Here is a 23,937-nt window from a genome sequence, read left to right as displayed (position 1 = left end):
ACCACTACCCCCGCTCCCTCAACGCCTCGCAGGTCGCAAGGGAAAGCCGCCGCGGCAACCGGGGGCCCCTGGGCCGGAACACGGAATGTCCGACCAGAAGCGCCCGCTCCCACCCGCCGCCTCCAACGACTACCACGGCCACGTCGCGGCCCGCCGCGCCGCCGCCAGCCGCGGCGGAGGTGGGGCCTCGCACGGGTCAGACGGGGAAGCTGATACGCGTCAGGTGGGGGCGCCGCCGCGGAAGCCGTTCCATGCCGGTGAGATGAACGACCGACGCCGACATCCATCTCTGTCTCTCGATGCGCGCGCGCACACACACCGATGCCAGGGGCTCGCTGGTATCTCCAAGAGGTCTCATCTGTGTTTGATGTGTTCGACAGATCCCGACGCGGAGGTTGGGCGCGGCGGAGGAGACGGAAGCGACAGCGGCAGCGAGTCGTCTGTGAGAGCCGGCGACGAGGACGAGTAAGCCTTCTCTGCCTCCTTGCTCTCCTATCCTAGTATCCTCCCCTGGTTGGCTGGGTCGTCTAGGCGTGTCCGCCAAGGCGATCCGAACTCCTCGCCACCTCATGTCTCGGTGCAGTCGTCCGCTAGCCGCTAGCTCCGTTCGGCTGCTGCTGTGAGCCTGTGACGCTGGCTTCCGGCGAGATACAAGGCAGAGCTGGTGAGCCCCGGGAGAACGGTGGTATACAACCGCGATGCCCGAGCACGACTGTTTCATTCCAATTACTTCGCCATGCACCGAGATATGGATCCTAATAGAAATAGTGAATGCACGAGGTGTCGGGCTTATGATGATGTACATTCTTCGGCATTATGCGTGCTTCCATGGGGACGCTATAGCGGCCGCGCGGCCACGATGAATGACAGGAGCACCGTCGCTCCTTGGCATGGCGTAGCCACTGATTTCACCCACATTGCCTGCCTTTCGTTTGCCTTTCAGGTTTCCTGTAAACAGGCAGGGAGCTTGCCGTTGTCTCGACCTTGAGTCACTAATTCGTTTCCCGGGATTATTATTTTGGGTTACAGTTCATACTTCTGATGAGACTTGAAAGTAGTTTCTACATTATGGATTTGAGATTTTCGCTCAGAGTCTACAAATTATTATTTTTGCTCTTGAATTACCATTCCTTCTCCCCCCTACGGCCATGATTTAGTTCTAGTTCTTATTTGAAGAAAGCAAGAGCAGGAGTGCAAGACTCAGACTGCAAGGTACTACCGACCAAGCTATGACAATGTGCAACTACAAAAACTACCGACATATCGCTGTCACTTACATAGTTACATATTCTGACACTAGCTTAATAATCGACGAGTTGCAATGTGAAACACTACGGCTTGAGCCCAGAAAACCTCTGACCTCTCATTCCCAGTTCATCACTGGATAGTTTCTGAGTTTCAAACTTTCAATGCTGTGTGGGGTAGAGTCAAGTGCAATTTCTTCCGTTGCGAATGATCCACTAGCTGTCTTCATGGTGCTTTGGTAGCTAGGAGCGTTTCCTCCAGCACACAGTGCTGCATCTTCTTCTGAAACTAACATGAAAAGGAGTCACAAGGAAACGTTTCCGTATACATCGATCTCCTTCAGGAAAGAAGGAAACATTATAGGGAGTATAGCTGACTAGCTGTATACATGTGTCCAGAACAACGATCATTTTTTGACAGTATAAGTGTTCTTTTTCAATCTATGGAAAGCTTGGTTCATATATACAGCATGAAATGCTGAACTAGAAACCCGCTGCATTTTCTTATTTGACTGCGTCTTTTACTTGCAAGCTCCACTGACTAGTGTTGGCTCTGGTGGTAGCCAATTGTGATGAGTTGTTTCCCTTTGCAGTAGCGATCAAAATTCGCCAGCAGGTCCCTTGTTTCTAGCTTTCCATGTTCTGATAAATAACAAGGATAGCATAAGCTATACGAGCTCAATTATGTTCTGATAAATCTATCCTTGTTTCTATTGAATGCTTTTCCTTAGCTCTACGAGCTGAAGAACAGAGATCAGTTTGTCCACGGATCTTGAGGATCTGGTTAGATTTTCGCCGATCTGCGCAGAGTTTTGAGTATATGCCGGGCCGGCAACGGGGAGACGGTATGGCACACCTGGCGCGGGCATGCTGTCGGCGGCTAGCAGCACCTGATGACCTGACAACAGTGATTATCATCTGCCGCTGCCGACCCCAGAGGCAGAGAGGCCAAGGCTTGCGCCGATATGCGCCGGTCAGGTAAAATTCGACGACGCCGTATGGCGCGCTCGGGGATCTGACGCGTGTCCTCCCGCTTTCTCAAACAAGAGCACCTGTATGTTCAGTGTTCACGCAACCCCGTCTTGTCCCTTGATCCAGCCGTACGAAATCCAGCGGCATGGAAATACGGCGGCGCTAGGTCCATCCAGAAGGGGAAGCACGGCAAGCGAGGACGAGGGGAGAGGCGGTATGCATGTCCTTCGCGTCGCTTGCTGCCTGCCCCTGGCCTCTCTCTCGCGTGATTCCCCAAGCCAAGTTAGTCAGTCAGAGAGGACCGCCGTGAGCCACCACCAGCAGCACCAGCCCCCACACGCAAACGCCGGGTAGAATTGAAGATATACACGACCGAGCACAACCCGAACACACATCAAGTTCCTTATTTATTTTCCGGTCCTCTCTCTTTCTCCGCCTTCCTCCACAGGCTCCCGCACCCACCTGGCCACCTCCCCTTGTTGTACTACCATACCCTCCTCCCTCCCCGTCGCCCCCGTCGATCCTCTGCTGCCCCCCCTCCCAAACGCCTCGCGAGGGTCGCTACCATCCTGCCACCTCCTCGCCAGAACCCGAGGGCCGGGATCCTACGCGCAGGAAGCCAGAATGCCCGCGCAGAAGCGTCGGCACCCGTCGCCGTCGTCCAAGCCCCGCGACCACGTGGAGGCTAACGGGACGGCTTCTTCTTCAACCGCCGCCGCCGCCGCCGCCGGTGGTGGCGGCGGCAGAGGAGTCCATCCGGTGCCAGGCGGAGCCGCCGCCAATCGGGCGACTGACCCGAAGCCACCGCGCGTAGCCGTAGCCGGTGAGCTTAACCGCATCGAGACCTCTCGTATCTCGCTATCGCGTTCCGCACGTCGCGTTCTGTTTCTCGGCGTGAATACGACTAAGAGGCATGTGTGTTCTATCTCTTATGGATTTGGCAGATTCGGGCTTGACGGACAGCGGAAGCAGCAGCGGCGGCGCGTATAGCGACAGCGAGTCGTCGGAGAGCACCGAAGACGTGGATGAGTGAGTCTTCCTTCCTCTCCCGAGGTCTCTCCGGTCCTATTCCGGCCGGCCATCCTATCTCGTGGATCCCGTGTGGATGTTTATGTTGTCTTCTGGCCTCCTCGCGCTGCCATGCTGGCGTCCTGCTCCTTGCCTCCTGGACGCTTCGTCCTATCTTCTTCTCACCCATCCAAGCTGGTGAACTCGCGAGCTATCTGCGGGAACTGGTAGGCTCGGCTAGCTGCTAGACTGCCAGAGGCAAATATGGTTATTTCGTTTGTGTGATCAGAGTGCATCGCATCTATGCAGCGCATGTTCGTCAACCAGCAGTCCTCTACATCCTGTTTTTGCAAGCTACGCGTCCGATCTCTTCGATAGTATACATGCTTCCATCATGTTATTGTTTCACAACATGGCTGTGATGGAGATTCCTGAAACGGTATCCGGTATCAGCCAGTCCCAGGCGCCCAGTTGTGCAGGCTACCAGTTTGTGCCGCATCGTTATGCTGGAGTGACCACTTGCATCTGAACTGCTCTGTTTGTCTAGTGGCTTCAGTTCACAGTTTCTTTGATGTTATCTAGGCGGCTGTATGTTTTCATAGCTTGCGAGCTTCTGTTTGAAACTGTTCGTTTGCTGGCCTAGGCAATTTTTGATGATGTTACCTTACTACCTTAATCAGTCAGCTTAATTGGGTGTTCTAAGTTCTAACTGTGTTTTTGTAGATTTTCCTTTTTGCCTTGTGATTTGTCCTACTTGTTCCATACACAGATCAGTACAGCACTTTGCTGCAAATGCACATCGTGCTCTTCAACCAGCAGTCTTACTGGAAATGCCCATGCTATCGAAACTTATACAATTTGTTCTTTATGTTTAGATGCCTTAGCTTAATAGACCTGTGCCACATGAATCTAGGCATCCTCTACTAGGTTGTCAAATATGGGGTTATAAGTCATTGTCTGGTGTTCAGTTTGCAGTTAGCTATATTTTGAAACCAATTGTACTGTTTTTTATTGGACTGTTTTATATAAGTTCAAGATCATTCAGGTTGATGGATGCTGAAAGATTTGATCGTTTCACAAAGCTTGAGGCTTACATGAACTGTTTTCTCCTCAGGTTTATACTAGTGAAATTAGCGGAAATACGAAAGGAGTTCCAGTGCCCGATTTGTTTAGGTATGTGTAACTTTTGCTATTGTGGTTGGAGATTTGGATACTCATACCGTATTGCTCTTTAAATTGCTCACCTGAAAGATGAACCTGGAATCCTGGATATGCTAATGGACATATTGTGTCTACATATATTTTTGTACTATTTTTGTCGGTACATAATTTAACCTAGCATAGTCAGCAGCTCGTTTGTTTCATTCATGATGCTCGGCATATTTGACCTGCCCATCACCATTAATCTTTGTCAACCTTCCTGGTTATTTGTTGGCATCAAATAGTTGTGGCATCTTTTTGTCCTTATGCGAAAGATTAAATGCAAGTACAGAAATCACTTTGGATAAATGAACAAAAGCACCAGATGCATCTTATGTCGAACTTTCGTTTGTTGTAACTATGTAGCGCGGGTAAATTGAAGTCACATTCCAATCCTAACAGTAAGGGTTCTACAGTTTTGCTTCATTAGTGAAGACATTTAAATTGTAGGCACTAAAGTTCTACATGCCTTCGCAGCAGTTTTTTTGTATTTATGATCTTTCTAGTACCATGCATCATTGTTTTTGACGGATTGTACTTAATTAACTCTTACTGTTCAACTGTATGTGGGCCACTTTCTCAGGGTCATGCTATTTTTCCTATGTGCATGCTGTAATTGTATCTCATCTGATTCCAGTGTCTGTGCATCTCTAATTTCTCTATTATCTACTATACGGGCTAGCTTCCTGTATTGCATATGGTACAGTTGATGTCCTTTTCATTTCACAAAAGTTAGTGTACCAGTTATACATTTAAACAAATCCAGGCATAATACAAATTTCATGTGTTGGATAAAAACTATGACGAAACTTGAGTGAAATTTTTTTTGTCACCTGCTACACCTATTACGGTTTGAAATTTGGAAATTTCAGATGCATTGTTGTTCTACATGTGTCATTTTTTGTCAGATGAAGATATGGCAATGAAAAATCTGGTCCTTCAATGGAATTTTTTGCACTGGTTCTGCAGGGATTATCCGGAAGACAAGAACAGTTATGGAATGTTTGCACCGGTTCTGCAGGGATTGCATTGATAAATCTATGCGGCTAGGGTACGTTTCCGAACATAATTTGTCTACAAGTTTGTTGCAATATCAATTTTCACAATGTGATATTCACATCCTGATTTTTGTTTCCAAATCATAAAACAAAAGATTGCTTATTTGACAGTAGAAACTGATTTCGCAGGAATAATGAGTGCCCAGCATGCCGCACTCATTGTGCAAGCAGGCGCTCTTTGAGGGATGATCCTAATTATGATGCACTAATTGCAACTTTATATCCAGATATTGATAAGTATGAGGAAGAGGTGATTTCTATGTTACGCTGTCAATATTTACCTTTTCTTACTTAGCCCCATTTCTATTTTATACTATCTTGTTGCGGTGTTTCTAATTTAATTGAGCCTTCAGGAACTTGCGTTCAGTGAAGAGGAGAAAACTCGGAATAAAAAGGTAAGCTTACTGCTGGGTACTAAGCATTAACAACACTATATTTAACATTTACCTTCCCTTTTAATTATTATTTGGTCATCAACGTCATTTTTCCATGAAAGATTCAAGCTACAATTGAGGAAACGATTCGAAAACAGTCGGAGGCCATCGGTAAGAAGCGTTCCACAGCAAAAGCTACTGCCAATGCTTTTGCAAGGAAGTACAGGAGAAATATACAACCACGTGGGAGAGGCAAAACTATCGCTCTTGATACTTCACTTGCTGTCTCTGATGATGTGGATATAGAAGAAGGAAATGCTAATGGTGCCAGCAAGGAGTCGTCTTCTGCTGATAATCACTCTCCAGATTTAATGCAGAAAAGAGGTTCAAAGAGGCCTGCATCACTATCTTCTCCTGCTAGAACCATTGGCACTACTGATCATGGAATTGAAGAGAATGGTGAATTAGTATCTGGAAAAGAAAGTTTCACCTCCTCTCCGCTGCGGGGGGAGATGCTCGCATGGGGGAAAAATGGCACACGAAGCCAAACTCGATATGGCAATATTGGTGGATTAAATGGCAGGCTGGGAAAGGGTGGGCGTGGTTCGAAGTTGGTGGAGCACCTCCGTACAACTAATGAAATGGATAAGGAGGTATGAGAAAGTGTATGCGCAATTAAGTCAAATTCATTATGTTTTGTTCTGAGCAAAGTTTTGGTATTTATAATCAAGAAATTACTGATAAACAAAGCTGTTGCAAAAGGGACACATCAAAGAGGCACAAAAGCACAAGTTTCCTCACTCATGCCCCACCCATGTTTTGATACTACTGCTGCTAGCCCTTTCGTGATATTAGATTCATTCCTTGATAATGCATTCATCTGCTATAGGTATTTTCTCATGTTCTAGTAGTTCTGTGATATGTCAGACATTGTAAATCTGCACGAACCAACATAACTTAACCTGTACTCAGGAGCATGTGCCATGCTATATGACATTGTTTTTGTATGTTTTTTCCCCTGCAGTTCAACTTGTATCTGATTCTCCTTCCTCTTGATGGGCAAACAACACCTAGCTTAGAAAAGCCCTATGTAAGTTGCGGACCAACGGTGTCCATTCGACATCTTGTACAGGTGATTGCTTGCCTCTATCAACCTTTTCTTTTTGAGCAAATTGTCGTTTATGCAATTGAAATCAAATAACCGAAGCTTTTCATGTTTTCAGTTCCTTGCTCTTCAGTTGTCTCGGAAAGTTGAAGAACTTGAGATATATATAAGGATGGGCCTCCTCAATAGAAGTGTCACAATGCTGGATCCCACTTCCGTGGAGACAAAACTGCATCAATTTGACAACTTGGAAAGATTGAGTGAAGATAAGCTCCTGTCAGATCTTCACCTTTCATTTGCGTCTGGTCACAGTGATCTGGTAAGAACCGACCTTGAAATAAAATTAGCTATCGTATATGCTTGATTATTGTTGTGTTTTTCTGATAATAGTGCATTTCTCCCCTTTGTTTTGCCACTTGCCAGGAACTGTTATATGCTTTGAAAACTGAAGGCTAGATCAATTTTGTCGCAGCACGTTCACCTTGTGGACATCGTTGCATCTGGAGAATGGTCATGTGCGCAAAATGGCGAAATTGCTTTTCCTCTTGAGTTCATGTTTATATTGATCTTTTGTAATATATAGATCTTCTCGGTGTCCCGGTGGATTGAATTGATACCTATAGTTTTAAATTGGTATAAAGTAAGCTGTGTCCTATTAGTTATCGATCGAGCCTTATTCATTTATACCAGTCCGGAGGATTATGGAAAATTGGAAGCCAATGGTGACAAAGAAATCATTAATTGTTTTGTTTCTCGAGCTCTCCGATTTCTATATATCTGCAGTCAGCTGCTTACACTAATACAGACCGCTGGTCTTTGTAGTGTTTCTTAGTTGACAAACCTGTAGATTGCACTTGCAATTTACGAGTACTTCATAATCGAGGGTCTGCTGATGCTCTCCTCTTGCCTTGAACGAGGGTTTTGTAATGCTCCTCAAGCCCCTTTAACAACTAGGCGCCTACACCAAATCAACAGAGTTTATGGGATTTTATATTCAATCGAAGCTTATGCGAGCTCGTCAAGCATAACTCGTATGGAATATAACAATTGGCCCTAAGCGATCTTCCTAGTAAACTTTACATTTTTGCTGTGCTAACAAACTAAAGATTGCAAATTAATAAAACGCACACTTAGATAAACATTTTTTTATTTAACAGCACACAAATATGATCTTGATAGAATGGTGAGGACAGCACACAAATTTCAAATTTTCTCCTCGTTTTAGGAGAAAAAAAAACAAGAAACTTTCTATTTAAGAGCCCAGTAAACTATCCTAGCTCAGTTAACTATCTGACGAGCCCTGCTGTATGACAATTGAACGTAGTAACTGTGTAATACATTTGACTAAACCCAACGAATCGATTCGTATAAGTATTCATTCGTTTCCTAAAAAATAGGTAAATAGGAATATTCATTTTAGAGATCTCTTCATTTTACGGACTAAAGTCTGTGAGTGCCTGAAGTAATGCCGCTAAACATTAACATAAACATAAGCTAAACAATTCGGAAATTACTCAGTCCTGATTCGTGATGTCGATTGAAATCGTTCGTTCATCACAGGGACGGTGGGAGATCAAGTATTCCGGGCAAGACAGTAAAAAAGAAAGAAGTATTCCGGGCAAGAGATCAAAGAAACCCCTAATTTTCCACTACAAGTCTACAACGCAGCTTGCTGATTCCATTGGTCGCCATCTCAAGAATATCCATCCGATCGTGCTCTCCCACACGGCCCAACCCGGCGGCAGCATCGCCTCTCTGATGCTAAGACCACCGCCGGCGCCACTGCCGACTTCCCGCGCCTCCCTGCTCCCGCCCCCCAAAGCCGCAAACCCCAAAACCGACCCCACTCCGGCCACCTCTACCAACGCCAGAGTCACGCCCATGGGCGTGGCGGCGTCGTGGCCGCGCGCGCTGGGGCAGCGCTTCAACCCGGGCGGCGTGGCCGCGGTGGTGACCGTCGCGGCGTCCGAGCCGCGTCTTGCGCTGCCGCACGTGTCGGTGCAGGACATCCGGTGGGTGGACTGGGGGGAGCTCCGCCGCGTCGGGTTCCGCGGCGTGGTGTTCGACAAGGACAACACCCTCACCGCGCCCTACGCGCCCGCGCTCTGGCCGTCTCTCGTTGCCTCGTTCGACCAGTGCCGCGCGGCCTTCCCTCCCGGCGCCATCGCCGTCTACAGCAACTCCGCAGGTCTGGCCTGGTTTCTGCTCTTAGAAAGCGTTAATTTGGGCCCAAAAAAAAGGAACTGGGAACACGAATTTGGGCAAAATGTTTGCTAGGTGATGGAATTGATGTGCTCCTTGGTGGGTGCAGGATTGAAGCAGTATGACCCTAATGGTGTGGAAGCCAGTGCCATTGAGGCGGTCATCGAGGGAGTTCATGTGATCAGGCATGGCAAGTGCTCAGAGACCTCACAGCTCTAACTTGTTGGTTTCCAAAACATCTCACCGTTATATGTAATGATGTAAATCGTATGTTAATGGAAATGTGAGTTTGCAAACAGTGGGAGTCTATTGCCATCTTCTATGAAAAGAATGGAGGCTTGATTCTTGAGCATAAGCCCCATTTCAGAATCGAATGAATTGGATTGAGCTTATCGGTCACCCGATCTGTGTCAAACAATAGCTTAATTCAGCTTTGTTTTGGCACTAATTGTAGTTCAAAAACCATTTTGCTAAGTACGAGACTCAATTGCAGCTCATGATACCAAAGTATAAAAGCTCTGTGTTGCAAACTTGGACTTGATGTTTAGATGATCTTGTATTTCAAATCATATTTTTTTTAAGAAATTTATACTTTGCTTAGTGGAAGCTTCCTATTGTTATTCATCTCCTGTATTGGTTACAGATGCAAAGAAGCCTGCTGGAGCAGCTAAGGAAATAGAGAGTTATTTTGGTTGTTCAGCTTCAGATCTCGTGCTGGTAGGAATGCCTTGATCTGTTACAGTTGTTCTTAGTTAATATGTGTTTACTTTGTTAATCTCTTCCCCCACTTTTCCAGGTTGGTGATCGATACTTTACTGATGTTATCTATGGAAACAGGAATGGTTTTCTTACCATATTAACAGAGCCATTGAGTTTTGCCGGTGAATCTTACATTGTCAGAAAGGTAAGTTCTATGTTTCTCCTGTCAAATCGACAATATCTAACGACCTGTAAAAGAAAGTAAAACAAATAGTTTGTTATACAATAAACCGCCTTAGACTGAGCATGTGCCTTTATCTGTTACTTGCTAATCTGTTTTTTCCCTTCTAACAATGAACGAGTTTGTAGGTGTGCTCTACCTAGTTAGCTTACTTTAGTGCTATGTTGATCACTAGAAAGCCAAGCCTGTGATGTCCATCAGAAAACCTTTCGATTATTGTCTTATCCATTGCCAGTCAACTACTAAGATGATTAACCATTTGTTATTATTTTTAAACTAGTACGATGTTGCGCAGGAAAGACTTTTAATCATCTATAATTTTATCAAACTCATCTAAGTACATTAATTTGCAATTTGTAACTAAATGGATTGGATGTGTTGTTCATTTTTTGTTTGTACGTGTTACCATGCCGGTTTACGAATTTAACGTCTGAGTCGCTAGCCGGCTGGTCCTTTCTATAACAGGCAAATGTTAATTGGCCCACTATATCTTGAGTTATGGGAGTATATCAAGCATTTAAGCATGCTAATCTGTCGTTTGTATCAAGCCAGTTAGTTTGGTTGATATCACACTCCTCTTTGCTCCTATGTCGTCACAATTATTTGTTGAATGCATGTTCATCCGATTTTAGCCAACCACTTTGAAGAAATGTTTTTTGGATGCATATATCAACAGTTACAACCTCATGAACTTGATGTTGGAGCTTCCCGGATCAGTTGTTGCTGTACCATCTTAGTATCGGCAGACAGAAACCTCCCTTTATCATGATTGAAAACCTGGAACCTCGACGAGAATGGTGTTCTCATTTCCCTCTCAGACCACGCCCTCCCCTCCATCGATCATCTCTGCCCCAGCCGATGAACCGCCATCGTGTGTATCCACGGTCTTCAGCACTTCCAAGTCACGACGGAAAGCGGATATGCAGTCTGCTGGACGCCGCCGTGACTGGGCATGCAGAGAACTCATCAGCGACGGCTACAACCATCGAGGACCGAAGGTGATGGCTATTGCATCCATAGAGTATGGACTCGTCGTGTTGAACTAAAAGCCTTGATGCCCCTCCTGTAGAGCAGCAGCAGGACGCTGCCTTTCTCAGTCACTTGGAACGATTTCCATATGGTCCATCCTCGCCTTACGCATCAACTTCTCTTCCCTAGCTTGATCAAGGTGGGTTTCGGTGAGAAAGAAAACATCTGGCTTTGATTGTTTCTGGATTTCGAGGAGAGCCTGTACTGCCGAACGACTGTTGTCTTGAGCGCCAGTACTCATGATTACAGACGTGGCAGAAAAAACTTCAACGATCAGATCACTCAGGGTGGAGAGAAAACTGGCTCCAACCAAGAGGACGAGATAGATCAGTTCTACCATTGCCTCAACTGCCGTTGTTTTTTTTTCTTTTCTTTTTTTTTGAGAAATCAACTGCGACTCGTTGCCGAGCGTGGCACTGTGCAGAACTGCAGATCACTGTTCGCTGCTATTATTTTGTTTTAGATAGGGTCCACCAGACCAGACCTAGGCACAATTATGAAGATCTACTGGTTATGTTTCGTTGACCCACCAAATCAATTGCCAGATATTTTGCTTTTTTCTGGGAATTTTTAGAATCCTATCTTTGTTTGTGGTTAACCCGTCATGTGCTTCTAGTATATAATAGACTATGCTACCGACAGCTGACTATTTTATCCATCAAAGTTTGTTTGAAATCAAGGTGATATGCTGTCTGTTTTTATCAAATGCAATTTTTTCTCATAATGCACATATTTCTCAGAGTGTATATAATACTTCATAATGTGGTACCTATTTTTCTCATTAGTGCAGTTACAAGTAAAACCCATATTTGATGTTAGGCCAAGTTGCTCTATTCTTGTGATCTTTAGTTCAACCATTTCTCAAGTTTTGTCTGCTGCCTTTCTTGCTGTCTTTATTCGCCCATGTTGAGAATGTAAAAAATAAGGCTTGCTTGTGCTTCTTCTACATAGCTTTCTTTTGCATAGAGTTCTGACATAATTAATTCTGACTTTATGTTGCTTCCTCAGGTTAGAAAACTGGAAGCATACATTATCAGTTACTGGTACAAGAAAGGACACAGACCAGTTAAGCACCCTTTGCTCCCTGATGTGAGAAGAATTGTGAAGTTTGATCCGTATGAAGACTCTGTCACTTCTTGACCATATAACGGTGATATATGTTGTTAATCCACACACTCATCGGGTGAGCTCACTTGGTTCTCTTATCTGAATCAGCATGTGCAGATATTTGTTGTTTCTTGTTGAGCTGAATATAGAGGGATATGTGTGTCCAAACTCCATTTCGTTCTTGTTCAGTGGCTTTTTTGTTGTAAGATCGTGATGCCTTAATTTTGCCAGTCTGTTGTGTTTGGACACTAGCTTGGCAACTGTCATAGGCTCCTTCTTGCCTGGCATAAGGCTCACAAATGGCCTGGTCGTCATGACTGGAAGCAGTTGTGCCACCGCAGCTTCAGCTCACTTGGCCAACATGCTTCACAGTAACCGCGAAGGATCCGTCTAAACCAATTGGCAAACTGCGGCGTTAGCTTGCTGCGGCAGGATAATGTTGAGGATGCGGCGTAATCTTCGGCACACTCATCTTCCGGCTCCGCTGATCCCGATCTTCAGGTACCAGGTTACGCTTGTTTTTTTGCATGGATGCTCACCTAGAGGAACGTTAGTCATTTTCTGTAGCTGGTCATGACTGATTTGATCATCAATGTCTTAAAACTGAAACCGTGCATTCCCACCCAAAAGTTTTACATCTCTGCTTGAGCCCCTGAAGGCTGCTCTTTTTATATAGCTTCTTTAATAATCCTACAAAGCAAAGCCTGTTCGAGCCTGTTATTGCGGTGATGAGTGCACAGAGTATTTTGGACCTGTTTATACATACAGTACAAGGTACATACACAACTTCATCTCGTTGGGTATGTTCACAGAGATGACTTTGGCTTAACAGATGGAGAGCTTCCCCCATATGAGTAAACGCCTCTCCCATATGAGTATACACCTTGTCCACGCTTCTTTCCAAGTCGACCGGCGTCGACATATTGAACAAGAAGAGGGCACGGGCTGTACTTGTTATCTCCTAGCCCGTTGTGAAGTACCCTAAGCACCGAAAGACAAACATCTAATCCAATGAAATCAGCAAGCTGCAGAGGGCCCATTGGATGATTCGTGCCAAGCTTCATCCCTGTATCGATGTCCTCTTTGGTTGCTACTCCTGTGTAAAGTGCCCAAAACGCTTCATTAATCATCGGCATTAGGATGCGATTTACAATGAAGCCAGGGTAATCTTGCGAACATATGACTGTCTTCCCAATCCTGCAAACATCAAATCATTAGGCATTTTCGAAGGTAAAAAAGTGATTGATGATTTGGAATACAGTATGATATGAGGTTCTATAACTAGCTGCTGTCAGCGCCCACAGAAGAACAATGCACCTAGCGCTTAGGTAGGAACCAACAATAAAATATGTTGGTGACAGAAATTTAAACAAATTGATATTTGAAATCAATTCTGAGCTTTGGCGGACACAATTTATCTTAGTCTCAGACCCGCACTAATGCATCCATGTATGTGGGTTCATTTTGTACGTGGTTAGTGGGTAGCATGGTAATTTCATTTGGAGCTTAAATATAGTTCACCCCACAAACGAAACAGCGCAAATGTCCAGTAAGGTCTTTAAAAGGCAGAAACGATTTCCTTTTGGAAGAAAATACTAGGTTACGAGGTAAATACTGCTCAACTTGGGGTCTAAACTTTACCTGAACTCGAAAGTACAGAAAGTTTGCAATCTCAGAAAAGCCATTAACAATACGAAGCAGTGTTAGAGAACATTAGTTCCAGGCGGCACTATCTCTCAACAACAACTGGTTACAGAATTATGTTCCACTTCAGGGTTCAGATAGATTTTCAGTAAACGTCCCCAAAAGATATCCAGAAAGACGATAGCAAATCTATGCTGCATAGCAAGACAGTAGGCTTAGCAGGTGCATTAGGAAAAAAATTCACTTACCTTTCCGAAAAACATTTGACCGCAGAAAAAACCTCTTCTGCTGTATCAGCTCCTCGTATGATTTCAAGCAACTTCATTATTGGAGGAGGGTTAAAGAAATGCATGCCTATCACCTTCAACATTGAAACCTCTTCAAGTCATGGAACTGAATTTAAATTCTGATCATGGCAAAAATCAAAAGGGGTCCATATTCATTGGGGTAACATATTTCAATATGAAGTATTGAGCAGTCAAAAATGATGAAGACTTGAAAGCCGGAGGGTTGAGAAAACTAACTACAGGAGTGCCCTGAGACCTGAGCATAGTCTACATTACCAGAATTTTTGGGTACCAGAAACTGCAAACATGTAACATGTTTTCTCTTCAGATGCATGTTCTGAAGTTGTGGAATATAAAAAAATTCGTATGTGTAGGCCATCATGAACGAATTTAAGCATACATGACAATAGAAAACTTTAGCCGCCTCCATAACAAGGTCAGTATAATTTCAAAATGCTGCCCCAGTTGCAATTAATAAGCTTTGCATCACTATACGATGTGAAATTCTGAAGAATCATATGATAGTCAGCGATAAGAAAGCAACAAATATAATTAAAAGCAACTGCTGAGATAAGCCTAATTGATGATAACCTGAGAGGGGCGACTGGTAGCTGAGGCCAGCCGGGTTATAGAAATGGAGCTAGTGTTGGACGCAAGAATAGCAGAGGGTTTGGTGATCCTGTCCAGCTCCACGAACAGCTTCTTCTTGACGTCTTCGGACTCAACGATGGCCTCAATCACGAGATCCACACCCTGCAGCTCTTGCACATCGGAGACGCACTTTATCCGCTTGATGGAATCGTCACACGCAGCCTATGACCAGCCGAAACCAAAAATGTCAACGGAAATCGCCATCCACTGAGCAACCGGCCGGACCTAATTCGTGAAGGGCAACGAGGGGAGGCCAAAACGCCCACCTGGGAGATCTGGCCTTTGGCGACGAGGCGGCCAAGGGAGGAGGAGATGGAGGCGACTGCACGCGAGAGCGCGGCGGGATCGGAGTCGAGGAGGAGGACGCCGCAGCCGGCGGCGGCGGCGAGCTGGGCGATGCCCGAGCCCATCTGGCCCGCGCCGATCACGCCCACCGCCGCGATCTCACTAGTCGCCGCCGCTTGAGTCGCCATGTTTGGTTTCTTCAGGATTTCTTGCGCTTATCTCTGGGTTTCGTGGCGTGTTCTATGCTGCTACGCTTCCATTTTTTTTTCCGGCCCTTTTTTTCATCCGGTGGTTACCCCCTCAATTCCGTAATTCTTGTCGAAATATTACATGTATCTACACGATTTTTAGAAATATATACATCCATTTTTGGACAATTTTGAGACAAGAATCATGAAAGGGAGGGAGTATTTCTTAGGAACAACTTTATTAGAGCTATCTTCAGCAGAAACTTCTAAAACTGGGTCCCCAAATCCTCTTACGGGCGGTCCCTTGAAAATTTTAGTCTCTATTTCAATTTGAGCTTCAACAGTCGTCTCTATATCTCAATCCCTTTTTTTTTTGCTCTTACAATGACAAATGGGACCTAAGTCAGTGGGACATTCTTGTTTTCCTCAAATGTTGTCTTCGTTCCTGAGGTCATGCGTGAGGAGAAGTCGCGGCCTGGTGTCATGCCCTTCTTCCCTGAGGGTGCCGGCCGTGGGCAACAGAGGCGGTGCGTCCCTGGGTGGTGGTGCGACGCGGCGAAGGGGTGCAGAGGCAGGGGAGGGACGCGTAGAGGCAGGGGTGTCCGTGAGCGGTAGAACAGCGTGGACGCAGGGGAGACTGTTGCGGGCGGCGGAGTCACGCAGGGGAGGTTGCCAGCGGCGGACGGAGGCGGCAAGTGACGGCCGAGACGCGAGGGGGAGGTCGTCGGCAGCGGATGGAGGCGGCACGGGATGGCCGGAGGCAGCATGAGAGGGTAGAAGCTGACGTGGCATGGGAGAAGAGGAATTGGAACTCCCTTGGGGTGCCTGGGAGCAGGGGCTTGAGGGGCTTGAGGGGTGTTTGGGAAAATAATCTTAAGAGACTTGCTTGCCAGAGATTTGAATGAAGCAAATTGTAATTGTCTTTCAGAAGAAAAAAAATATCATCTGAGTAATCAATATTAAGTACCACAATACATCAATTCGAGTTGGAGATTCTAGACGAGCAGCACGTTACTAACTATCAACTCCTTAAGTCTATGAACATGCTTTGTCTTCCTCGTAACAACTTAATTTGGATCATATAACGACATCATGAGCAGCAATATTTATGGCTGCATAAATTGAAAATTCTAGGGATTCTAATTGAAAAATGAACTACAATACCCAAAATTCTTTCGAAATATCTCGAAATTCATATGTGCCCAACAAGGCCTAAAGTGGAGTTAGGTGCTACTCCTATATACACCTGAAAATTGGTGATATTTACTCAAACAGGTTCTAGTTTAAACTTTTAAACTGCAGTACCACCGAGAGCCCAGGTTCAGAAAAAGAAGAAGAAGCCATACCGAGAGTCCTGGTACGACATGACTGAACTTCTCTGAAGTCCAAAGGAGAGGCCTGATGTAAAGAGCAAAGAGTCATAACGACCACGCTAACAGCATCACAACACGCAGTAGCGTCGTCGCATGGAAGATAGAGAATTAGAGATACTGTCCGGCTATGTAAGCTGCCGTCTGGAAGAGTTAAGAGTGAATTGCGTCCACATAACCAGGACCAACAAAATTAAATTGATTTCTATACAACAACAACAAACTCAATTACACACATCTGACGAATCTAGGGTAAACTGAATTCCTCCAAGTCCATAATCACACTTGTTCATAGACCGAAAATCATCCATACACATACATCCCAACTTCCAAGCACACCAAACAAAGAGCTGATGCGAAGAGGCTACAGAAGCATGGCCGCCGCGGCCAGCAACGAGGAGCCGACGCACGCCGCCCAGGTGCCGCCGCTGAGGCTACGGGGGCTTCCGCTCCTTCCGGCGCCACCGGCGCGGCCTCCGGCTCGGACCTTCCCTTCCGTGACCTCCATGAGGCTCGCTAGACAGAGCATGACGAGCAGGAGCGCGCACAGAGGCAAGAAACGTCTCATCTTGTAATCTCCAAGGTGTCCAGGCTAGCACAGGCGACTTTTTTGTGATTGATGTCGCCTCCAACTCGATGTCGTGGGCAGATACTGCGCTAATGGTGTATTTATGCCTGGTCTGGAGTTGATCCGGCCTGATCTGGTGATAAGTAAAGTATACACATGAGTCCACTGCTCACGCCCAAGTGGTTGGGTTTTAAATATCTGAAAGCGTGTGCAAATAGCATTTCCCTTCTCTCCCTCTCTCTGCGTTGAGAATTCTTCCTCGTTTGACTGGAGCTCCAGCTCCCGTTTGACTAGGCTAATTGTTTCCAAAAGATGTCGGAATTTCCTTTGTGCACCCGATGGATCATGAATTTCAGAACTTATGTTCAGGTTAAAATAGACGTAACTCCATGTAAGACGTACCATGGTTGAAGTCGTGTCCTGCCACGGTCCACACCGTGTTGCTCCTCCCCAGTGCTACCCGGCAAGGTTTTTCTCATCCTCTTTGTGTCACACGGTTATCTCTTCGCTTTGCTTCTCGGCCGCCAGTCACGTATGATGATGAGCTATTAAAACATGTCGAATTTAATAGAACTAATTTAATGTTTTAGATGTTGATATCATTAAATTAGTTCTGTCTTGTAATTTTTTGTCACATGTATGTCTTCTAAAATTTATATCATGACGAGTTTTATAGAATTAATTTAATGTTTTATATGTTTGGTAAAATTTATAGAAAAAGTATATCAACATTAAAACATTAAATTAGTTCTATTAAATTCGTCATGATATAATATATATATATATATATATATCTTCACCATATATTTATTTGATAATATAGGCATTAATATATTTTTCTCAAATTTTGTCAAACTTTAATAAATTTAATTTAGAACATCTTATAAAAAAGAACAGAGTGAGTAGTACCGTAAACATTTCACGGCAAACCAATATTGACACGTCCTTAAAAAGTTCACAAAACATATCGACCAAAAGAGTTGGTACTAAATGGAAAAAAAAAAGGTCCAGAATGTTTGCAACATTCTAAGATCAAAGTCACGCTAAAAAAGGTCTACAATGACAGTAAGGCTCATTTGCAAAACATGATAACATAAATTTCTAGTCCTAGACTCCTAAACCAAATCTTTTTTTACGGCTATTCCAGAACCAAAAATGTTTGACCATTCACAATCGGAGCCAAACAAATTTTATACATGGGAAAATTGTAAGGCGAATTTTATAGAGTGTTGATGTTTTCACAAGCACACCTAGTCTAGAATTTTTTTTGTCCTTTATAAATTTAGTTCGTATCTCTAAAAATAATTCCAAAATTTAGGGAAAGAGAGAAATAAAAAACTAGAAATTTATTTAAAAATAATTAAAGATGGAAATTGAAAGAAAAAAACATAAATTCAAAGAGTAAAAAAATATTCCAGAAATACTAATATTGTAGGAAAATAACAATTGAAAATAGAAAATGAAAATAAAGAATAAACATTATAGAAATTAAAAATATATCTTATTGACAATCATGAGATAATTAAGTTAAATGCGTTAATGGTTGAAGGCACAACATTGTTCCTCACCAAAATTTCTTCTTGTCTCCCACATTCTTCATTTTTTAAACGATCGCGCGATCGGATTCCACTATCAGAAGATAGAGGTTCAAAACACACACACAAAGTTTTAATTATTCATCTTTTTCTAGATTTTTTTTGTAATGGTTCATGTTTTTTTTTATGTTTTTAGTTTTAATTATTCATCTCTTTCATATTCTACATTTATTTTTCTTTTCGTATTCTCCCCATTACCGGGGGTTTCCAATACTTTTTAAAACATATTCTTATGTTATTTTTTTTTCTTTCAAAACAGCCTTGCTGTAGTTTGAGGGACGAACTGTCTATAATTAAAGATAGAGTATCAAAGTTTTATGGTTTTGGTGAATATGAATCAAGGCGCTTGAATCAAATCTAGACTAGAGCAACAGTTGTGAAACGCCTGTTTTACTCTTTTCCTCTGCATTTTACAGAAACATGATTTTTTTTTCCCTTTCCTTTCTAAGTGGGGTTTGGGGGAATGTGAGGTTTCTGTCAAAGAAAGCGTGTTCATGCAAGAATGTGGAGCAGTTTTGAGGGATCGCATTAACTGCAATCTTGCAGTCGGAAGAATCGAGAAAAAGAAAACGAAATTCTGCAATATGTACGCGGTTCAATATGAACGAATTTCATACATCTATAGTTCTGTTAATCAGGAAACGATGTTGAATTGAACAAACAAATCTGATCACTTATGACTTTACAAAAAGAATAAAGAATTTTGTTCACGTATGTACGTACAACAACAAACAAATCAGAAGCAGCACTAGTATACACATCCAAAGAAAGAATCCGCGGTCCGGTTACGGCGACGGGGCCGGCGTCCCACACAGCGGTATAGCTGATGCAACCTGGCCACCACTACAAGAGCATGGCCGCCGCGACCAGCAGCGAGGAGCCGACGCACGCCGTCCAGGTGCCGCCGCTGAGGCTACGCGGGCTGCTGGACCTGGACGTATTTCCCCTCACCCCGCTGCCGCCGATGAAACGGCGGCCGAGGCCTCCGCGGCCCCCGCCCTTCCCTTCCGCGAGGCTCGCCGCCAGGCAGAGCAGGACGATGAGCAGCGCGCAAAGAGGCAAGAAACGTCTGCTCATCTTCTTCTCTCCAATCCCAGCAATTTCTGCGTGCGAATGTGTGATGATCTCTTTCCCTTTGGTTAATTTCCTCCACTCCAACTTTATGCCGAGGACACAGCTGCTGCGCGCGTGGCGTGGTGTATTTATGCATAATCCTTCGCTGACCGGGCCATTCGTGTTGACTACTCCGCGGCGTAATTAGTGGCTGGTATTTTTTTTAGAGAAAAGGCTTAATAGCCCGGCTTTTATAGAAAGCCAACGAGGTTCAGGTGTGGTTTCCAGCAATACAAGAATTCAACCACCATTCAACAAACCTGGAAATGAAAACTTAGTCAGCTCCTCCACCACGTGGACACATCAAACCAGATTCAACTATTCTGGACACCCAGCCAAAACGAGACTAAAGCTAATTAACTAACACCAACACGAGCTCCACCACCAGCAACTGACTGCAGCATCATTTGCACTTTCTTCATCATTGCAACCATGTCAATCCTTCCTTTCTCAGGTAGAAGAACTCTCCAGGAAATAAGAAACGCCATGGCTTTGTAAAGGACCTGAAAACGGGATGAACACACCTTTTGATTAAAGACTAGATCATTTCTGGCCAGCCATAGCGTCCAAGCGACTGCGGCTAGCAGCGACCACCATTTGTAGTTTGCCTTCCGTCCTCCCATTAGCAAACAGCATGCAAAAAAATCATCCATGTTCCCAGGAGTAATAGGCCACCTGAAACAGTTCTGAAGAAAACACCAGACACACAAAGCAACAGGACAAGAGAAGATTAAGTGTTCAACGGACTCCCCAGCCCCACACAATTTGCATCTCATATCCCCCTGCCAGCCCTTCTTCACCATTTCTTCAGTTACCTGAATACGACCTCTAGTACTTACCCAAACGAAATTCTGTTGTTTGAGCGGAATCTTTGCCTTCCATAAATCCAACAACCGAAGGTCCGTCACCCCACTGTTGGTCATGAAAGCATAGAGAGATTTAGTCGAGTAACACTTATTTCTTAGTAAGAGCCCATCGCCCCACATCTCTGCCCTGTCCCAACACCACCTGAGAAAGTAACATCGAAAGGGCTCCCCATTCCTCTTGCTCTATACTCCCAAAAGATCTCCTAAAAGTCAGATTGATCATACCCTCCCACAGGACTTCGGCCACCGAGGCGCCCTGCTGTTCATTGCAAAGAAACAGCCTATGGAAAACAACATCCAGAGGAGCCTCACCCAGCCAGACATCCGACCAAAAATTGATGCCCGAGCCATTACCCAACTCGTAGACACTCCCCGCCTTGAACCACTTCTTGACCGCATGAAGCCCTTTCTAGAACTGTGAAGCTCCCGCAGATTCAGACTGGAAACCCCCCCCCCCCCCGGGACAATATTTGCGGCGAAGAATAGCACAACTCAAGTCATCATCACCCCTCTCAATCTTAGCGATCCACTTGACCAACAACACGATATTTCGAATTCTAGTATCCACAAAGCCCATCCCGCCCACCTCCTTAGGACGACACAACTCCTCCCACTTAACCATATGGTATTTTTTTTCTCTCCAATTCCCTCCCAAAAGAACTTGGCTCGAATAGAGTCCATCTTAGCATGAATACCTTCATTAAGTTTGTAGAAGCCCATCATATACGTCGGCACATTATCAAGACAAGCATCGATAAGCACTTTCCTACCCCCGTAGGACAAGTCTACCCCTTGCCAATTATCCAACTTTTTCGCCACCTTTTCATGGACACAAGCAAAATTCTCTAACAGCAGCTTCCTAGGGGCAACCGGGATCCCAAGGTATTTCAAAGGAAACTCCCCAACTGCGCAGTTTAGCAAGGCAGCAATCCTACATTGCTCCTGCTCGTCACCACCAAGGACAAAAACCTCACTTTTTGTATAATTAATTTTTAACCCTGACATCTCCTCAAACCAATATAAAAGGAACTTCACTGTACGGACAGAACTCTCACGGTTCTTCAAAAAAAGGACCGTATCGTCCGCATACTGCAGGTGAGATACTCCCCCGGGTACAAGATGAGGCACCAAGCCTGTCAAATGATTTTTTTTCTTTAGCTGCCTGCAACATCACACCCAAAGCATCTCCTACCAAATTAAAGAGTAGAGGGGAGAGCGGGTCTCCTTGTCATAATCCCTTAAAAGTTCGAAAATACTCAGAGTACTCATCATTGAGATTGATACACACTTGGCCTGACTCCACAGCCATGCGAATCCACCGAATCCATCTCTCATGAAAGCCTTTTCTATTAAGCACCTCAACCAGAAACGGCCACCTGACTTTATCGTATGCTTTTTCGAAATCTCCTTCATTCTTTCTAACTCATGAAGAACCTCATGAATCACCACCACACCCTCAAGAATGTGCCGCCCAAGAATAAGACAGTTTGAACAGCACTAATAAGTCTAACCGCGACCGGAGTAAGTCTAATTGTAAGAACTTTAGTAATCAATTTAAAGATGACATTAAGCAAACAAATGGGCCTAAATTGTCTAATATTGACAGCCCCTTTCAGTTTTGGAAGCAACGTAATGACCCCATAGTTCAAACGACCCAAGTTCAGCCGCCCCGCATAAAGATCATGTAGCATCTCCTTAACCAAACCTTTAATTTCCTGCTCAAATTCCTTAAAAAAATTGCATCGAAAAGCCATCCGGAACCGGCGCTGTTTGAGTTTTCGTCTTTTTCAAAGCCACCTCAATTTCCTCCATGGTAAAAGGCTTCACCAAGTTTTTATTTTCCTCTGGACAAACCAACTCAACCTCACTCCAAGCCGTTTCAGCTAAATGAACAGAGGTCACCGGTCCCTACCAAAGAGCTCCTTATAGTACTGAACAATGTGGGCTTTTAACTCCTCGGTTCCAGTAAGAATCAGATCTTCAGCTTCCAACATCAGAATCTTATTTTTGTGTTTACGACCGTTCGCAATTCGGTGGAAATAATTGGTATTTTGATCTCCCTGCGGTATCCATTGCTCACCACCTCTCCTCTGCCAATACAGCTCCTCTGGGACATGCACGCGGAGCAGATCTTCCTCTTTCTGATATCTCAGCTGACAGCCATCAGCAGCTAACGCGCCCTGGTCACCCAAAGAATCCAAAATCACGAGTTCTGAAAACGTGTGCACATCGATTTGGGCACTTTCCTGCGTGCATTGGTTTTTCCGTGCATTGAAGGGAACGATTTTTCTTTTAACGTTGTTTACAACCATATGCGTGTTATCCGATCAGATGGGCTACGACATAATTTCTGCGAGGGCAAACGTTTGGATGATTTTCCAGCTTTCTTGACAGCGAAGTTCCGCTACATTTCATCTATCCGGTGACTCGGTTCCACGAGCGAGCCAGGCAGTTTCGTTGTTAGCTCAAATTGGTATGACTTGCGATGCCGACATACACGGCTGCGCCGGTACACATTGCAAGCCGGGAAGAAAGCAACGTCCGCCTATTAAAATAAAATAAAAAACAATAGCAACGTGGCACACCACTTTCAATTATGAAGCTCCACGAGCATCTAAGTTTTCTCTTAAGATGAGATCAATTCAAAGACGAAAATGTCAAACCGATTGCACGTATTTTCCAAGTAAGCACTTAGAGGTTGATTCGTAACATTATTACTCTTCCGAATATTCTTTTCAACTCTCGAGCACCTGCTAGCTGGCTGTCGAGGTTGTTTCTTTTCCTATAGCGTGCTTATATGGGGCCTATCCTTCCCTTATTAACTTCTGAGCCTTTCTCCCGATCAAAATAAAAATTCTGATCCTTTTTGTATTCTAGATGTACTTCCTCCATTTCACAAAGGTTGACGTATTTTGTTTCATTAAGACAAGACTTTGATCAAGGATTACACTATTAATATGTAACATATATGATACAAAATCATCATTATTAGAAAGAACTTTTAAAAACGAATCTCTTGATATAAACTTCATGTATGTAAAAACACATATTAATAAAGTTATCATCGTCAAACCTTATCTTAACGAAACAAAATACGCTAACCTTTGTGAAATGGAAAGAGTATTTCACTC

The 23,937-nt window shown here is 44.4% G+C and overlaps 3 protein-coding genes across 7 annotated transcripts; 2 read left to right on the top strand and 1 right to left on the bottom strand.

Moving 5' to 3' along the window:
- The first annotated feature begins 70 nt into the window (after positions 1–70).
- On the top strand, positions 71–7,718 carry LOC100833980 (putative E3 ubiquitin-protein ligase RING1a). Of its 3 annotated transcripts, none has more exons than XM_024460160.1 (10): positions 71–257; positions 381–465; positions 4,339–4,397; positions 5,394–5,475; positions 5,612–5,732; positions 5,836–5,877; positions 5,979–6,509; positions 6,881–6,988; positions 7,080–7,280; positions 7,385–7,718. In XM_024460160.1, exons 1-10 carry the CDS (start codon positions 86–88, stop codon positions 7,415–7,417), a joined length of 1,434 nt encoding a protein of 477 aa, XP_024315928.1. In that variant the 5' UTR covers positions 71–85; the 3' UTR covers positions 7,418–7,718. The 3 variants fall into 3 exon arrangements, with proteins under 3 accessions (XP_024315928.1, XP_010232451.1, XP_010232452.1); XM_010234149.3 differs by lacking the exons at positions 71–257; positions 381–465 and adding exons at positions 2,616–3,039; positions 3,161–3,245; XM_010234150.3 differs by lacking the exons at positions 71–257; positions 381–465 and adding an exon at positions 3,307–3,451.
- A 754-nt stretch (positions 7,719–8,472) lies between these two features.
- Positions 8,473–12,868, top strand: LOC100833668. Of its 3 annotated transcripts, none has more exons than XM_024459118.1 (6): positions 8,473–9,149; positions 9,273–9,353; positions 9,807–9,880; positions 9,960–10,067; positions 12,141–12,315; positions 12,612–12,868. In XM_024459118.1, the coding sequence occupies exons 1-5, from the start codon at positions 8,492–8,494 to the stop codon at positions 12,270–12,272; spliced, it is 1,053 nt and encodes a 350-aa protein (XP_024314886.1). In that variant the 5' UTR covers positions 8,473–8,491; the 3' UTR covers positions 12,273–12,315; positions 12,612–12,868. The 3 variants fall into 3 exon arrangements, with proteins under 3 accessions (XP_024314886.1, XP_024314885.1, XP_003564394.2); XM_024459117.1 differs by having other exon boundaries at positions 12,492–12,868; XM_003564346.4 differs by lacking the exon at positions 12,612–12,868 and having other exon boundaries at positions 12,141–12,464.
- Positions 12,869–12,878: 10 nt separating this feature from the next.
- LOC100833050 (3-hydroxybutyryl-CoA dehydrogenase) lies at positions 12,879–15,368 on the bottom strand. The gene is made up of 4 exons (XM_003564344.4): positions 15,088–15,368; positions 14,762–14,983; positions 14,132–14,244; positions 12,879–13,436 (listed from the first exon to the last, which is right to left on the bottom strand). The coding sequence occupies exons 1-4, from the start codon at positions 15,292–15,294 to the stop codon at positions 13,046–13,048; spliced, it is 933 nt and encodes a 310-aa protein (XP_003564392.1). The 5' UTR covers positions 15,295–15,368; the 3' UTR covers positions 12,879–13,045.
- Between the last annotated feature and the right edge of the window lie 8,569 nt (positions 15,369–23,937).

Source organism: Brachypodium distachyon, chromosome 2 (assembly GCF_000005505.3).
Source record: "Brachypodium distachyon strain Bd21 chromosome 2, Brachypodium_distachyon_v3.0, whole genome shotgun sequence".
Classification (NCBI taxonomy): Eukaryota; Viridiplantae; Streptophyta; class Magnoliopsida; order Poales; family Poaceae; genus Brachypodium; species Brachypodium distachyon.
This window is presented reverse-complemented; position numbering and strand designations above follow the sequence as displayed.

Excerpts from the sequence above, each read along its gene's own strand:
- LOC100833980 (XM_010234149.3), top strand. The coding sequence starts at position 2,841 with ATGCCCGCGCAGAAGCGTCGGCACCCGTCGCCGTCGTCCAAGCCCCGC. Across the intron at positions 3,246-4,338 it reads AGCACCGAAGACGTGGATGA|GTTTATACTAGTGAAATTAG; the intron begins GTGAGTCTTCCT and ends TTTTCTCCTCAG. Across the intron at positions 6,989-7,079 it reads CCATTCGACATCTTGTACAG|TTCCTTGCTCTTCAGTTGTC; the intron begins GTGATTGCTTGC and ends TCATGTTTTCAG.
- LOC100833050 (XM_003564344.4), bottom strand. The coding sequence starts at position 15,294 with ATGGCGACTCAAGCGGCGGCGACTAGTGAGATCGCGGCGGTGGGCGTG. Across the intron at positions 14,984-15,087 it reads CCAAAGGCCAGATCTCCCAG|GCTGCGTGTGACGATTCCAT; the intron begins GTGGGCGTTTTG and ends GGCTGGTCATAG. Across the intron at positions 14,245-14,761 it reads CTACCAGTCGCCCCTCTCAG|GTGATAGGCATGCATTTCTT; the intron begins GTTATCATCAAT and ends TCAATGTTGAAG.
- LOC100833668 (XM_024459118.1), top strand. The coding sequence starts at position 8,492 with ATGTCGATTGAAATCGTTCGTTCATCACAGGGACGGTGGGAGATCAAG. Across the intron at positions 9,354-9,806 it reads AGTTCATGTGATCAGGCATG|ATGCAAAGAAGCCTGCTGGA; the intron begins GCAAGTGCTCAG and ends TATTGGTTACAG. Across the intron at positions 9,881-9,959 it reads CAGCTTCAGATCTCGTGCTG|GTTGGTGATCGATACTTTAC; the intron begins GTAGGAATGCCT and ends CCACTTTTCCAG.